Source organism: Chlorocebus sabaeus, chromosome 11 (assembly GCF_047675955.1).
Source record: "Chlorocebus sabaeus isolate Y175 chromosome 11, mChlSab1.0.hap1, whole genome shotgun sequence".
In the NCBI taxonomy this organism is placed as follows: Eukaryota; Metazoa; Chordata; class Mammalia; order Primates; family Cercopithecidae; genus Chlorocebus; species Chlorocebus sabaeus.
The window spans coordinates 108,850,568-108,867,490 of NC_132914.1; the positions used below are offsets into that span (position 1 = coordinate 108,850,568).

Genomic DNA, 16,923 nt, shown 5'->3' on the forward strand with positions numbered 1-16,923 from the left:
GTGGCCCAGGCTGGTATCAGACTCCTGGCCTCAAGCAGTCCTCCTACTTCGGCCTCCCAAAGTGCTGGGATTATAGGTGTGAGCTACTGCACTCAGCCTACTTTCTTTTGTATAGCTTTCTATGAAATATATTGTCTGAAAAATTTTCAATGCACAGGCACTACTTTATCAGAAAAAAACAACAAAGGTGTTTTAATTGCAAAACAAAAGCTATATGTAAAGTGTATTTTGTCTTAGATATATAAGTATGAATGTTGTATGTATATATTTGCCCCCAGCATCTGTACTGTAGACAGAAAAAGCAACTGTGGATGAGGAGAAACAATCCTTGCACAAATGTTCCCAGTATTCCACAGATACTGATGCTGATCCATCCACTGCCTTATCTCTTTGTGGACAGAAATTTCCTTCTTGGCCAGGCGCAGTGGCTCACACCTGTAATCCCAGCACCTTGGGAGGCTGAGGCAGGTGGATCACCTGAGGTCAGAAGTTTGAGATCAGCCTGGCCAAAATGGTGAAACCCCGTCTCTACTGAAAATACAGAAATTAGCCAGGCTTGGTGGTGCACACCTGTAATCTCAGCTACTTGCGGGGCTGAGGCATGAGAATCACTTGAACCTGTGAGGCGGAGGTTGCAGTGAGCTGAGATTGTACCACTGCACTCCAGCCTGGGTGACTGAGTGAGCCTTTTTCTGAAAAAAAAAGACATTTCCTTCCTTATCCACAAAGACAGCATTTCAGGCAAACATTTCAGTGTATCCATTCCATGCTGTGAAGAATTACTATAGCTTATAGAAGGAAGGGCATGTTTTGGGGACCACCAGGATCTGGCTTATTCCTTCCTGTGCTTCCATAGTCTCTGCCAGGTCCAGGTAAGTGACCTAACATATGGTCTGATGAATATGAGACCAAGGAAGAAAATTCATCATGCAGTGCCCAGAGTCCTCTCAAGCAAGCACTAAGGACCTGATGCTTCACAGCAGTGTGCTCTCTGTCGTACAAATTAGTATTGTTCTTCCTCTGGGTGTCTAAGGTTGAGATTTTGCATTTTGTGAATGTCTGCAAATTTCCAACAGCATCCACCCTGGCAGTACGGCGAGGCCATAGGAACTGGTATGGTAATTTTCCTGAGCTCCCTAAACCCCATTGTGTATCAATGTATTCCACTTTTGCGTATTTTACTTCCTATAGAATGGGAGGTACAGAATCATATCCCTTCTGGAACTATTTTAAAGGCCTTGATGGAAGGTGGTGAAAATGGGCCCTGGATGAGATTTATGAGAGCAGAAATAACAGCAGAGGGTTTTTTACGAGAATTTGGGAGACTATGCTCTGAAATGGTGAGTGATAAACATACCTACATTTCCATATTTTTCTTTTTGCCTTGAGTAGTGGTTGCAACATTCATGTATAAGTTAGTTAAACTGAAAATAAAGTGAAACCTTATAACCCATTACATGTTTTAAAGTTATTTCTTAGGCCAGGCGCTGTGGCTCATGCCTATAATCCCAGCACTTTGGGAGGCCAGAGGGTGGATCACGTGAGGTCAGAAGTTTGAGACCAGTCTGGCTAACATGGTGAAACCTCGTTTCTACTACAAATACAAAAAATTAGCTGGCTGTGGTGGCGCACACCTGTAATCCCAGCTATTTGGGAGGCTGAGGCAGGAGAATCGCTTGAACCTTGGGGGTGGAGGTTGCAGTGAGCTGAGATCATGCCATTGCACTCCAGCTTGGGCAACAAGAGCGAAACTCTGTCTCAAAAAAAAAAAAAAGTTATTTATTTCACCCCAGGTGTTCAATTTATATATGAATAACTAAAAATATTCTTAGCCAGGTGTGGTGGCTCACGCCTGTAACTTCAGCACTTTGGGAGGCTGAGATAGAAGAACTGTTTGAACTCTGGAGTTTGAGACCAGCTTAGGCAACATAGCCAGACCTCGTCTCTACTAAAAATCAAAAAAATTAGCCAGGCATGGTGGCACACACCTCTGGTCCCAGCTATTCATGAGGCTGAGGCTTGAGCCCTAGAGACTGAGGCTTCAGTGAGCCATGACCATGCCACTGCACTGCAACCTGGGCAACATAACAAGACTCCGTCTCAAAAAAAAAAAAAAAAAAAAATCTTTACTAAGTTCCTCCAGCATATATATATATATATATATATTTTTTTTTTTTTTTTTTTTTGAGACGGAGTCTTGCTCTGTCGCCCAGGCTGGAGTGCAATGGCGGGATCTCGGCTCACTGCAAGCTCCGCCTCCCGGGTTCACGCCATTCTCCTGCCCCAGCTGCCTCTGAGTAGCTGGGACTACAGACACCCGCCACCTCTCCCGGCTAGTTTTTTTGTATTTTTTTAGTAGAGACGGGGTTTCACTGTGTTAGCCAGGATGGTCTTGATCTCCTGACCTCATGATCCGCCCGTCTTGGCCTCCCAAAGTGCTGAGATTACAGGCTTGAGCCACCGCGCCTGGCCAGCATGTATTTTTTTAATGTTTTCTAGCGTATTATAAAGGATATTATGAAGGATACGAAAGAACAGCCAGATAACAAGATACCTGGGGGCAAAGGTTTTAGAGCCATTGTACCCTTTCTGGGCCTGCCACCCTTCTCCCAGCACCTCCATGCATTCAGCAATCTGAAAGCTCCCCTCCAACAGATACCAAAACAGGAGCTATCTACATAATGGCTTTGATAAAACAGCTTATTTAAAACAATAATAATATGGAACATTTTTTTCTGTACTGTGCACTGTTCTAAGCTCTTTATATAGCTCATGTAACTGTAATGGGTCTACTAAAATATAATTTAAAATATAGTAAGAAGAGTTCTGTAGGTAGATGGTGGTGATGGTGATGGTTGCACGACAACATGACTGTACTTAATGCCACTGCCCTGTATACTTGAAAATGGTCAAGTGCGGTGGCTCATGCCTGTAATCTCAGCATTTTGGGAGGCCAAGGAGAGCAGATCACCTGAGGTCAGGAGTTCAAGACCAGCCTGGCCAACATGGTGAAACCCCACCTCTACTAAAAATAAAAAGTTTAGCCAGGCGTGGTGGGGGGCACCTGTAATCCCAGCTACTTGGGAGGCTGAGACAGGAGAATTGCTTGAACCTGGGAGGCAGAGGTTACAGTGAGCTGAGATCGAGATTACACCACTACACTCCAACCTGGGTGACAGAGTGAGACTCCATCTCAAAAACAAAAAACAAGGTTAAAATGGTAAATTTTGTGTTACATATGTTTTCCACAATTTATATATATACACATATATGTGTATATATAATAGGAAACCTTGAAAACATGCAAAGTGAAAGAAGCCAGTCAAAAAAGACCACATGGTGTGTGATTCCATCTGTGTGAAATGTTCAGAATAGGCAAATCCATAGAGATAGAATGTAGATTGGTGGTTTTCTAGTACAGGGAGACTTGGGGGAAATGAGGAGTGACTGTTAATGGGTATGGTTTACTATTTAAAAAAAAAATTTTTTTTTTGAGACAGAGTCTTGCTCTGTCACCCAGGCTAGAGTACAGTGGAGCAGTCTCGGCTCACTGCAACCTCTGCCTCCCGGGTTCAAGTGATTCTCCTGCCTTAGCCTCCCGAGTAGCTGGACAGACATGCGCCACCAGCCCCAGCTAATTTTTGTATTTTTAGTAGAGACAGGGTTTCACCATGTTGGCCAGGAAGGTCTCGATCTCTTGACCTTGTGATCTGCCTGCCTCTGCCTCCCAAAGTGCTGGGATTACAGGTGTGAGCCACCACACCTGGCTGGTTTGCTCTTTAGAGTAATGAAAATGTCCTAAAACTGATGGCAGTGATGGTTGCACAACTTTGTGAATATATTAAAAACCACTGAATTGCACTCCTTAAATAGGTGACTTGCATGGCATGTGAATTATATTTCAGTAAAGCTGTTCTAAAATCTGTGTGTGTATATGTATATATAAAATAGCAGACTTGCCTTTGCAGATTTTGAAATGTGATAATATAAGAGTTTTCTTTTCTTTTTTTTTTTTTTTTTTGAGACGGAGTCTTGCTCTGTTGCCCAGGCTGGAGTGCAGTGGCATGGTCTCGGCTCACTGCAACCCCTGTCTCCTGGGCTCAAGCTATTCTCCTGCTTCAGCCTCCCGAGTAGCTGGGACTATAGGTGCGTGCCACCACGCTTGGCTAACTTTTTGCATTTTTACTAGAGACAGGGTTTTACCATGTTAGCCAAGATGGTCTTGATCACCTGACCTTGTGATCCGCCCGCCTCAGCCTCCCAAAGTGCTGGGATTACAGACGTGAGCCATTGCGCCCCGTCTTATAAGAGTTTTCAAAACCCACACAGATTGAATTTAAAAACAAGAAAAAAATTGATCAGAAACTAAAGTTCATAATGGTGATGCTGAGGCAATACAAAAAGCATTAAATGACTTCTCAAGCATTAAAAATTAAATTACATATACTTAATATACTTTTAGAGTTCACTGTATCCTCTTATGATAAACTGGGTTTTTTTTTTCAACTAGCAAACCATGAGCAGAATAAAGAACTCATTTAATTGTAATATTGATATAAATAGCTCCATTCCCTACTCTGTTGCTCAGGCTGGAGTGCAATGGCTTGATCATAGCTCACTGCAGCCCCAGTCTCCCAGGCTCAAGCCATCCTCCTACCTCAGCCCCCTGAGTAGCTGGGACCACAGGTATGCGCCACCAAGCCTGGCTAAGTTAAAAAACTTTTTTTTTAGATCTCACTTTGTTGCCCAAGCTGGTGTCAAACTCCTGAGCTCAAGCAGTTCTCCCACCTCAGCCTCCCAAAATGCTGGGATTACAGGTGTGAGCCACTGTGCCTAGCCTGTAACTCTAGTCCTAGGTAACTTTTAAAAGTCTTATATGAGAGTTCAGCACAGGGGCTGAGGAAGTAAGGAACACAGTTCCTGCAGGCAGCAAGCTATGAGCCTCGGCTCCTGTAGCCAGAGAGCAGAAGGACTCCAGGAATAAGCTTATTTTTTTTTTCTGTTGGCCACGAGTGTTTGTCACTCTTAATGATTGCTGTTCTCCCCTGCCCTCTCCTGTTTTTAGTCAAAAACCTCCGTGCCTGTGGACTCATTTTTCTCTCTGCTGACTAGTGAGGGAGTGGCAAAGCAGTTCCCAGTGATGACTGAGGCCATAACTCAAATTCGGGCAAAAGGTCTTCAGACTGCAGTCTTGAGCAATAATTTTTATCTTCCCAACCAGAAAAGCTTTTTGCCCCTGGACCGGAAACAGTTTGATGTGGTAAGCTTGAGCTAATTGAAAACCATTGGAACAGAATCTGTGCCCTCGCTTCAGGGTGCAGCGTTAAATGCTGCCTTCTAACAGGTCTTGAGTGAGGGAGTTTTTCCTTCAGACACTTGACTAAGTTAGTTTTAAATGCAATAGGTTGAAAAGAGACCTTTTAAAATAACACTGTGTTCTTAGCAAGGTCAGACATTTATGGCATTTGATAACCGGTTGACACTTCAGCTTTACATTCTAAATTCGAACCTTAGTCTTCATATAACACAAGCATCTCTATCAGCCCTTACATCTTAATGGATCCTTTGGCCTTTTCTAGGACGAACTATGTTGCCTCCTATTTCTGTGACATTAATTCCTAGACCAGTGCTGTCCAATAAAACTTTACTGCCTTCCTTGGCCTGATTTACTTCCGTACTAAATCCATCTGCTCCATGTGTGTATCCCAACCTGTCATGTGATAAACCTATAGTTTTGACATGCTTGGCTGTATTTGGGTACTTTACTTATTTATTTATTTTTATTTATTTATTTTGAGATGGAGTCTCGCTCTGTAACCCAGGCTGGAGTTCAGTGGCGCAATCTCAGCTCACTGCAACCTCTGCTTCCCAGGTTCAAGCCTTTCTCATGCCTCAGACTCCTGAGTAGCTGGAATTACAGACATGTGCCACCATGCTTGGCTAATTTTTATATTTTTAGTAGAGACGGGGTTTCACCGTGTTGGCCAGGCTGGTCTTCAACTCCCAACCTCGAGTGATCCGCCCATCTCAGCCTCTCAAAGTGCTGGGATTTCAAGTATGAGCCACCGTGCCTGGCCTATTTTTTTATATATATATATATATATATATATATATTTTTTTTTTTTTTTTCCTGTTGTTGTTGTTGTTGTTTTTCTTGAGACAATCTTGCTCTGTTGCCCAGGCTAAAGTACAGTGGCACCATCTCGGCTCACTGCAACCTCCCTCTTCTAGGCTCAAGCAGTTCTCCTGTCTCAGCCTCCTGAGTAGCTATGATTACAGGCATGCACTGCCCCTGACACTACCACCCTTGAATTTTTAGTAGAGACAGGGTTTCACCATGTTGGCCAGGGAAGAAGGAGGCTTCCCCTCCATCTTCCTGGGATAGAGACTCCAAAGTTTGAACTCCTGACCTCAAGTAATCTACCCACCTTGACCTCCTAAAGTGCTGGGATGACAGGCATGAGCCACCATGCCTGGCCCCTATTTGGGTACTCTCTTTGTTTTTTCCCTGAGAGAGGGTCTTTCTCGGTCACCCAGGTTGGAGTTCAGTGGCTCAGTCTCAGTTCATTGCATCCTCCACCTGCCAGATTCAAGGAATTCTTGTGCCTCAGCCTCTTAGTAGCTGAGACTATAGGTGCATGCCACCACGCCTGGCTAGTTTTTGTTTTTTATTAATATTAGAGAGTGGGTTTCACCATATTGGCCAGGGTGGTCTCAAACGATCAACCCACCTCAGCCTCCCAAAGTGCTGAGATTACAGGCATGAACCACCATGCCCGGCCCTATTTGGATACTTTAAAAATGTTTATTTTTGTCTTATGACCAACAGCAGTGATAATTCCCTTTAGAGACTCCAAAGCCCAGATTGGCAGTTGATCTTCCAGCACCTTTTAGAGTTGTGATGGATCAGAAGAACCCTTCCCCTGGCCCATTGCTCCAAAGATATTCCGAGTCAGTGCAAAAGGGAACAGCTCACCAAATATAGTGAGAGTCATGGTAACCTCTGGAACACATTGAATGAAATTTCTCTGATAACTCAAGTATTGGACATTTTGCTACCAGAGCCCCTTTCTGATTCTTTCCATCTTTGGAAGAGCTACTTTGGCTGGACTCCAGGAAGTGGCATATTCCCTTAGCCCTACATCTGCCTATGCCTGGCTGTATTTGTACCCTTCGTTGGGCCAGTGAGATTAAAGATTTTCAACTCTGCCTACACATCACATGACCTGGAAGTTTGTAAAGATTCTGGGTCTGTTTCCCTGGAGGCTTTTGTTGAGTATGTCTAGTTGGGATCCAGGCATGTGTATTTCAAAAAAGCTCCACAGGTGATTCTGCCGTGCAGCTGGGGTGAGACACCCCAAGATGCAGTGAGGGACTTGGACTTCGGATTCTGTCCATGCTTCTCTCTTACCACACAGCCTCCGTCATGCTTACCTTGAGAAGGAGGCTTCCCCTCCATCTTCCTGGGATAGAGCCTTGATAAATAAAATCATTTTTATCTGATCCACATTTGGAAAAACACTGGCCTTGTTCCCACAGTTCCTGGTTTGCCAAGAAAGTAATAGAAACCCTGAATAAGTTCATGCCATCATGTGCAAAATAGAACAGAAAGAGAAGGCTAGAGATCTTATCAAACAAATCTTAAGAATTTATTTTACTTCCCCCAAATGTAATTCACCTAGTGAGAGGAGCTGTCTGCTTCCTGGAACTTTGCCCCATCCCCCACAGTTCCCTCCACTTTCCTGTCTCTTGTCTTAGCCAGTACAGCTCTGCCGCTTCCATCTGGTACGTTACATCGATCGGTGTCTGAGACACCCTGCTTCTGTACTTCTCACTATTGACGTTTTCTTTAGGGTAGCCTCTTAGACTTTTTTTTTTTTTTTTTTTTTTTTAAGCTCATTCAGGTCCTTAGAAGACAAGAGAAAGTAGAAAGGTCCAGTTTATTCCGGACATTTATTTACCTGAAAGGGCAGTTCTCACCCAACCCAGAATGCAAGTGTGGGATAGAGAGAGGGGCCATTGGGTTTGTCCTTGGCCTTGGAGAGCTTGGGTCATTCCAAATGGCAAGTCAGAGATTTAGTTCTGTTCTTAGGGCAGATCAGAGGGTATTGGTTATAGGCTATGTGGCTGTCTTGGGCCCACACTATAGGAGATTAAGCCCTGGGGACACTAAAAGGACTTTCGGGGAATCAGTGGATCAGAGACAGCCTGACACCGAGAAGGCTTTCCCGGGTTCTCCTGTACTCTCACCAGCACCCTCCACCCATTGCAGATCAGATACGTGGCTGAAGCAAGGTCATCAGAGTATAGGAGCCTCTTAGCATGTCAGGAACAGTGTCAGCCCTCCCATGGAATTTCTGTCTAAATGGAGTATGGATGGGTTTTTAAACCTCTAAAATAAACACTAAGTTCGTATTTATTTTATACCTGTGACAGTGTCTTCTTTCTGGAAAAAAAAAAAATGGTGAACTACTTCCCATAAAGCCGACATGTACAGCTTTTCTTCTGCTTTGTTTAGCCCCAAGATGTGACATTAGCCAAATGCTTTATCATTTTGGAACTCACTTAAGTTTCATTTAAGTTTCACAACTTACTGAGCTAAGATAGGTAAGATGACTATTAATATTATTCCCATTTTGTTGATGATGACACTGAGGCCCATTATAGCTTTGCTTGTTTGCACAGGGTCACAGTGTCTGAAACAGACATTTTGGTTTCTCGAGTTTGCCCCCATGTTGTAACCCAGTATTGTTAAATTCCTCAATTTAAGAAGGCAACATCATTTTATATCATAACAATCTTAAATTACTTGTTATAATAAATCTCAACTGTCCTTCTTATGCTTTTCCTTTCAAAAAGTTTACCAGCATGCGTGTGGGAGCTCCACCTTTAGGGACATTCATCTCTCATTCCCGTCCCTCCATCAGGTCGTGGAGTCCTGCGTGGAAGGGATCTGTAAGCCAGACCCTAGGATCTACAAGCTGTGCTTGGAGCGGCTCGGCTTGCAGCCCTCTGAGTCTATCTTTCTTGATGACCTTGGACCAAATCTAAAAGCAGCTGCCAGCCTTGGTATTCACACCATTAAGGTAATAGTCACTATTTTTTGACCCCCCTCCCATGCACGAGCCACTAGTGCAACATATTTCTCTGTAATCTTTTTACATTTGTAGCTCTAGCTTTCCTTAGGGTTTCCCCCTACATTTCCATAGTCATCTTATTTTGTGTTAATTATGAAATCTATGTGACTAGCTGCTTGAATTTTCAATGAGAAGCAAGACAAACAGGTACTGAGAAGGCAGCTTGAGAAAAGAGATAGGAAAGGAGGTGAATGGTAGGCTTAAGACCTTTGTGGGGGTGTTCACCCAGGAGGCAGAGCTTGCAGTGAACCAAGATTGCACCATTGCACTCCAGCCTGGATGACAGAGCAAGACTCCATCTCAAAAAAAATAATAATATTAGCAAAAAAAAAAGATGTTTGTTTCATAATTAAAACTCAATATTGTACCTTCGTTCCTAATAATACTGTCCCTGATGGACTATAACAAAAGTGCTACAGTATTAACCTCCCTATCTGATAAACTTCTAAACCAAAAATTCTAAAATAAATCACCCATTTTCTAAAATAATAAAACATTGGTTCAGTGGATAAAAAGAAGTTTTAACTTCAGTTCTCACCTCGTTTGCTCTTGTTATTGGTGTCCTTATTCTTGTAGGCTGTTATATTATTCCCGGCCTTCAAAGGTTTTTTTTTTTTTTTTTGAGATGGAGTCTCACTCTGTCACCCAGGCTGGCGTGCGGTGGCGTGATCTCGGCTCACTGCAAGCTCCGCCCTCACTGGATTCACGCCATTCTCCTGCCTCAGCCTCCTGAGTAGCTGAGACTACAGGTGCCCGCCACCACGCCCGGCTAATTTTTTGTATTTTTAGTAGAGACGGGGTTTCACAGTGTTAGCCAGGATGGTCTCGATCTCCTGACCTCGTGATCCGCCCGCCTCGGCCTCCCAAAGTGCTGGGATTACAGGTGTGAGTCACCGCGCCCGGCTATTTGTTTGTTTTGAGACAGAGTCTCACTCTGTTGCCTAGGCTGGAGTGCAGTGGCTCAATCTCGGCTCACTGCATCCTCTGCCTCCTGGGTTCCAGTGATCTCCTGCCTCAGCCTCCTGAGTAGCTGGGATTACGGTCACACACCACCATGCCCGGTTAATTTTTTTGTATTTTTAGTAGTGACGGGGTTTCACTATGTTGGTCAGGCTGGTCTCAAACTCCTGACCTTGTGATCTGCCTGCTTCAGCTCCCAAAGTGCTGGGATTACAGGCATGAGCCACCGTGCCCAGCCTTTGAAGTTTTATACAAAATCTTGTCTCTGCCACTCTGTACAGAGTTAACTCCTAACTCTCCTCCACCCTATTTGGAAAAATTACTTCTATTAGTGGGACAAACAAAGCAATTAAATCAAAACGTATTAAACAAATTTGAAGAGAAATTATAAAATAAAAAGGGGGGAATTGTAAAAAGTAAAGTAGAGGTTCCTCTTCAAAGACTTTCCTCCCCACTTAAGTAGGAATAAATAGTAACTTCTCTTAGAAGCAAAATTTATTTGAAGACCCGTGCTAGCATTCTTAAATATCTGCTAGCTGTGATAAAGAAATCAATGTACTTTATGTTCTTTACTCCCACAATTTAGCCTAAATATTTGCCCTGGCATGCTTATACTGGTCCAAGCAAGCATTAGGTCATAGCCTGTTCCTCTTCCTTATTTGAAGGTGTTTTTACTTTTCTCAGCATTCCACAAGTTACTTCTTCCTTCCTTTGTTCTCCTCTATCTTTGCCTCTTTCAAAAAGTTCTAGGCCGGGTGCGGTGGCTCACACCTGTAATCCCAACACTTTGGGAGGCCCAGGCAGGTGGATCATGAAGTCAGGAGATGGAGACCATCCTGGCTAACACGGTGAAACCCTGTCTCTACTAAAAATATAAAAAATTAGCCGGACGCAGTGGCGGGCGCCTTTAGTCCCAGCTACTCAGGAGACCGAGGCAGGAGAATGGCGTGAACCCAGGAGGCAGAGTTTGCAGTAAGCCAAGATAGCGCCACTGCAGTCCGGCCTGGGCGAAAGAGTGAGACTTCTATCTCAAAAAAAAAAAAAAGGTTCTAGGTTGCTAGCCAATCAGGATAAATACAGAATTTAAAAGTCCCATTCCAGCGAAACTAGACACAGCAGTAGGGTGGATGCGTCAGGTTATAAATGACCCTGTCTCCTTTGTTTGGTGTACTCTTGTGGCAAAACTGCTGGCGAGTGTACCCTTTCTGCAGGAAGTAAAAATGGCCTTCCTGAGTAAATTTGTGTTCAAGTGCTGTGTCTTTATGGCACTGGGGAACAAACATTTCGGACACCTCCTAGGAAACAGATAGGAGCCCCTGAGGCTAGGGTTGACTGCTGGCACCTGTTCAATATATACTCTCTACACCTGTACTACCATGAATTGTAAAATTTTAAAAAAATGTATATATATTCTCAACATTCTGTGAAAAGAAGGGAAAAATAACGACAACAAAATATATACATATACATATTCTCTCTGAAACCAGGTTAATGACCCAGAGACTGCAGTAAAGGAATTAGAAGCTCTCTTGGGTTTTACATTGAGACTAGGTGTTCCAAACACTCAGCCTGTGAGAAAGACGATGGAAATTCCGAAAGATTCCTTGAAGAAGTACCTCAAAGACTTACTGGGTATCCAGACCACAGGTATGTGGGTGTCTTTCATGTTTTGGTAACTCTCTCTGAGGCGAAGGTTTTGGTTTGTTTCTCACTTTTCAACCCTAATGGAATGGGCTGGAGACAAAGAAGCTTTACAGTGAGGAAAAGAGCCATTGGGCCTGATGCATCTGAGCGCTGCTTTCAGTTTTGCTTGGGAAAAAGCATTAACTTCCCTATTTGTGGATCTCCAAAAGTATACCTATCCCACTCTTACACCTGAGAGTGTGGTATGGCAGTGGTTGCCTGCTTTCAACAGGGAGAGGAACTTGGGGACTGCAGTATGTGCTCAGAGGATTTTACAGTTTCTAATGCTTTGAGATAACAGCCCATTTTGTGAAGATGACTTAGAAGTTACATTGGCAGGCGGGGTATGGTGGCTCACACCTGTAATCCCAGCACTTTAGGAGACCGAGGCAGGTAGATCACGAGGTCAGGAGTTCAAGATCAGCCTGGCCAACTTGGTGAAACCTTGTTTCTACTAAAAATACAAAAATTAACTGGATATGGTGGTGGGTGCCTGTAATCCCAGACACTCAGGAGGCTGAGGCAGGAGAATTGCTTGAACCCAGGAGGCAGAGGTTGCAGTCAGCCGAGATTGTGCTGCTGTACTCCAGCCTGGGCAACAGAGCAAGACTCCATCTCAGGAAAAAAAAAAAAGAATTTGCATTGGTGACCAGGGTGTAGTGGCTCACTCCTGTAATTCCAGCATTTTGGGAAGCCGAGTCAGGCGGATCACTTGAGGCCAGGAGTTCGAGACCAGCCTGACCAACAATGTGAAACCTTGTCTCTACTAAAAATACAAAAATTAGCTGGGTGTGGTGGTGCACAACTCTAGTCCCAGCTGCTCTGGAGACTGAGGCACAACAATCGCTTTAATCCGGGAGGCAGTGGTTGCAGTGAGCCTAAATTGCGCCACTGCACTCTAGCGTGGGTGATAGAGTGAGACTCCCTCTTAAAAAAAAAAGAAAAAGAATGAAAGGGGGCCAGGCTCAGTGGCTCATGCCTATAATCCCAGCACTTTGGGAGGCTGAGGCAGGTGGATCACCTGAAGTCAGAAGTTCGAGGTCAGCCTGGCCAACATGGCGAAACCCCATCTCTACTAAAAATACAAAAAAAAAAATTAGCTGGGCATGGTGGTGGGTGCCTGTAATCCCAGCTACTCGGGAGGCTGAGGCAGGAGTATCACTTGAACCCGGGAGACCGAGGTTGCAGTGAGCTGAGATAGTGCCACTGTACTCCAGCCTGGGCGACAGAGTGAGACTCCATCCCCCCCCCCCAAAAAAAGGAAAAATACAAAAATTAGTTGGGCATGGTGGCACATGCCTGTAGTCCTAGCTACTCAGGAGAATCACTTGAACCTAGGAGGTGGAGGTTGCAGTGAGCTGAGATCGTGCCACTGCACTGCAGCCTGGGCAACAGAGCAAGACTCTCTCAAAAAAAAAAAAAGTTGCATGATTTTAAAATGCAACAAGTTGTCTCCATTTCTTGGAGAGAAGTTTTCTCTTTCCTCCTTCACATTCTGCCCTCCGAAAACCAGGTGCCTTGTGTGCTTTAGAGGACACTTTTGGGTCAGGGGTGGTGACTCATGCCTATAATCCTAGCACTTTGGGAGACTGAGGTGGGCAGATCACTTGAGGCCAGGAGTTTGAGACCAGCTTGGTCAACATGGCGAAACTCCATCTCTACTAAAAATACAAAAATTAGCTGAGTGTGGTGGCGCATGCCTGTAGTCCCAGCTACTGGGGAGGCTAAGGCAGGAGAATTGCTTGATCCCAGGAAGCAGAGGTTGCAGCGAGCTGAGATAGTGCCACTGCACTCCAGCCTGGATGACAGAGCAAGACTCCATTTCAAAAACAAAAGAAAACAAAAAAAAGAGACTTAAAAATTTTTTTTAATTTAATTTAATTTTTTTTGAGATGGAGTTTTGCCCTTGTTGCCCAGGCTGGAGTGCAATGGCATGATCTCAGCTCACTGCAACCTCCACCTCTTGGGTTCTAGTGATTCTCCTGCTTCAGCCTCCCAAGTAGCTCGGATTACAGGCACCCGCTACCATGCCTGGTTAATTTTTTTTTTTTTTTTTTTTTGAGATGGAGTCTCGCTCTGTCGCCCAGGCTGGAGTGCAGTGGCGCAATCTCGGCTCACTGCAAGCTCCGCCTCCCGGGTTCACGCCATTCTCCTGCCTCAGCCTCCCGAGGAGCTGGGACTACAGGCGCCCGCCACTGCGCCCGGCTAATTTTTTCTATTTTTAGTAGAGACGGGGTTTCACCGTGTTAGCCAGGATGGTCTCGATCTCCTAACCTTGTGATCCGCCCGCCTCGGCCTCCCAAAGTGCTGGGATTACAGGCGTGAGCCACCGCGCCCGGCTCATGCCTGGTTAATTTTTATATTTTTAGTAGAGATGGGGTTTCACCATGTTGGTCAGGCTGGTCTCAAATTCCTGATCTCAGGTGATCCACCCGCTTTGGCCTCCCAAAGGGCTGAGATTACAGGCATGAGCCTCCGCGCCCGGCCAAAGAAGACATTTTTCCCAGGTGATAAAGGTTTCACCCACTTGCTCCTTGAAAAAGGCTTTTATTGATAGAGTTTCACGTTAGGATGTTTTCCAGCAATTGGATTATTGGTAGTGGCCTCTGCACAACTGTGATACCCACTCTGGCCAGCCGGAAGAACTCAGGCAGACTTCTGTTGCTTGCCTGCTCTTCTAACCAAGTGAAATCAATCTACACCCAGGGTTCAGTCTTCTTATGGAGCTGAGAATGAATTACTTTCACCTCAGCCAGGATCCTGCAAGGGAGCCATGGAATTCAGCCTAGTGCAGTGGGAAATTGCATCTCATGAAAGCAGCTTTGTGTCAGGCCAAAGGCCTCTGTGTCACTCCTTTCAGCTGTCCCAGCAGTGTCAGGCAGAGGGACGTGCAAGGGCACCTTTCATCCTCAGGCTTAAAGCATTCCATTTGGCAAGATGGGTTGCCATGGCTGCATTTGTGCTTGATAAACAGAATGAGCATGTTTTTATTCATGGAGCAGGAGTTGGCAGGAAGGACAAAATTGGACACCTGCACAAAATGAGAAAATTACTGTGGTATAAAATGAATGGCCTTTGACAAACTGTAGTGGCATGTGATCCTGGACCTGAGTTGGCGGGGTGTAGACCTGGGACTCAGTCACTCCTGGTAGGCAGGTAAGAGGTGCTTTTCTTGCACTGCATGGCAGATGAGGATATTTTGAAGCCCAAATGCAGAATTCATTAGAAAGAAAGAATGTCTGCTCAGATCTGTCCTCCAGGGCTGGTTTGAGTTTTCTTTGTTTTCAAACTTGCAGGCCCGTTGGAACTCCTTCAGTTTGATCACGGGCAGTCAAATCCAACTTACTATATCAGGCTGGCTAATCGTGATCTGGTTCTGAGGAAGAAGCCCCCAGGGACACTCCTTCCATCTGCCCATGCCATAGAGAGGGAGTTCAGGTAAGTTTTCAGGGCCAGGGGAGCACTTGCCCACCAGCCTCCACCGTGCACAAGCTCAGCCCTAAACAGAAAAGCCAGCACTCCATAAAAACACCCCAAGACATTTAAAACTACAATTATGGACCAGGTTTTGTGGGTCACACCTATAATCCCAGTGCCTTGGGAGACCGAGGCAGGAGGATCATTGAGCCCAAGAGGTCAAGACCAGCCTAGGCAATGCGGCAAAACCCTGTCTCTACCAAAAAAAAAAAAAAAAGAATTAGCCTGCACGTGGTGGCAGGAACCTGTAGTCCCACCTACTCAGGAGGCTGAGGTGGGAGGATTGCTTGAGCTGGGAGGTTGAGGCTATAGTGAGTTACTGTGGCGTCATTGCATTCCCGCCTGGGAGACATTGTGAGACCCTGCCCCAATCCCCAAAAAAGCCAAATGTAAATTAGAACTATTCTGGAAAACAATATGATACAATTTATTAAAAGCCTCAGAGTTTTCATACTTTCAGACCTAGTAATTCCAATTCTGGGTCTCTGTCTTAAAGAAATAATTCTAAGTAGGGGGAAACAGCTTTATGTATTAATATGCTCACCACAAAGTTGTTTAATAAGAAGAATTTGGAAGGCCAGGAGCAGTAGCTAATGTAGTCCCAGCACTTTGGGAGGCTGAGGCAGGTAGATCACTTGAGCTCAGGAGTTTAAGACCAGCCTGGACAACATAGTGAAAACCTGTCTCTACCAAAAATACAAATAGTTAGATGGGTGTGGTGGCATATGCCTGTAGTTCCATCTACTCAGCAGGCTGAGGTGAGAGGATCTCTTGAACCTGGGAGGTGGAGGCTGCACTGAGCCGAGATGGCACCACTGCACACTCCAGCCTGTGTGACAGAGTGAGACTCTGTCTCAAGAAACAAACAAAAGAGTTTGGAAACTACTTAAATGTACTATAATCTGTACTATAATCTGTACCATAATCAGGAAATAAGTAAACCTTGGTATATCTACTCGTTGCAATGACAGAAATAGTAATAGCTAACATTTATTGAATGTTTAGTGTGTGCCAGGCACTAAAATAAATGCTTTGAATGTCTTGTTACTGCAGAGCATCCTCACAACTCTATGATATGTTACTGTTATAATCCTCATTTATGACTAGGAGGAGTGAGGCTTAAAGAAACCAAGGCAGGCAGATTGCTTTGAGCTCAGGAGTTCGAGCCCAGTCTGGGCAACATGGTGAAACCCTGACTACAAAAAATACAAAAATTAGCCAGGTGTTGGTGGCTTGCACCTGTAGTCCCAGCTACACGGGAGGCTGAGGCTGGAGAATCACTTGAACTCAGGAAGCAGAGGTGTAGTGAGCTGAGATCGTACCACTGCACTCACAAAGTGAGACCCTGTCTCAAAAAAAAAAAAAAAAAAAAAAGATTAACCAGCATACCCAGGGTCATAAAACTAGTAAGCAAGTGCTAGAGTCTAGCTTTATAGCCAGTCCATGAGATTTCATAGCTCACCCTTGATGATTATGCTGTTATTGCAGCTAGTAAAACTATGCCTATAATAACAAATGTGTATGATAAAATTTTAAGATAGTAAAGGCAGATACAAATCGCATATATAGTATTAGCTGATTTTTTTTTTTTTAGGCAGAGAGTCACTCTTGCCTAGGCTGGAGTACAGTGGTGCAATGATACCTCACTATAAACTCGAACTCCTGG

General features: G+C 44.6%; 1 protein-coding gene across 8 annotated transcripts in view; it reads left to right on the forward strand.

The window, feature by feature from the left end:
* ACAD10 (acyl-CoA dehydrogenase family member 10) overlaps nucleotides 1-16,923 on the forward strand; it is a 69,598-nt gene that overhangs the window by 16,828 nt on the left and 35,847 nt on the right. For 5 of the 8 annotated variants that reach the window (XM_073021114.1, XM_073021110.1, XM_008004737.3 and 2 more), the window contains exons 3-7: nucleotides 1,192-1,340; nucleotides 5,066-5,260; nucleotides 8,928-9,086; nucleotides 11,585-11,744; nucleotides 15,077-15,218. In XM_073021114.1, coding sequence (XP_072877215.1) covers nucleotides 1,192-1,340; nucleotides 5,066-5,260; nucleotides 8,928-9,086; nucleotides 11,585-11,744; nucleotides 15,077-15,218 — 805 coding nt within the window. The remainder of the gene's footprint in view (nucleotides 1-1,191; nucleotides 1,341-5,065; nucleotides 5,261-8,927; nucleotides 9,087-11,584; nucleotides 11,745-15,076; nucleotides 15,219-16,923) is intronic. The other 3 variants (XM_073021112.1, XM_073021113.1, XM_073021115.1) reach the window with 3 other exon arrangements.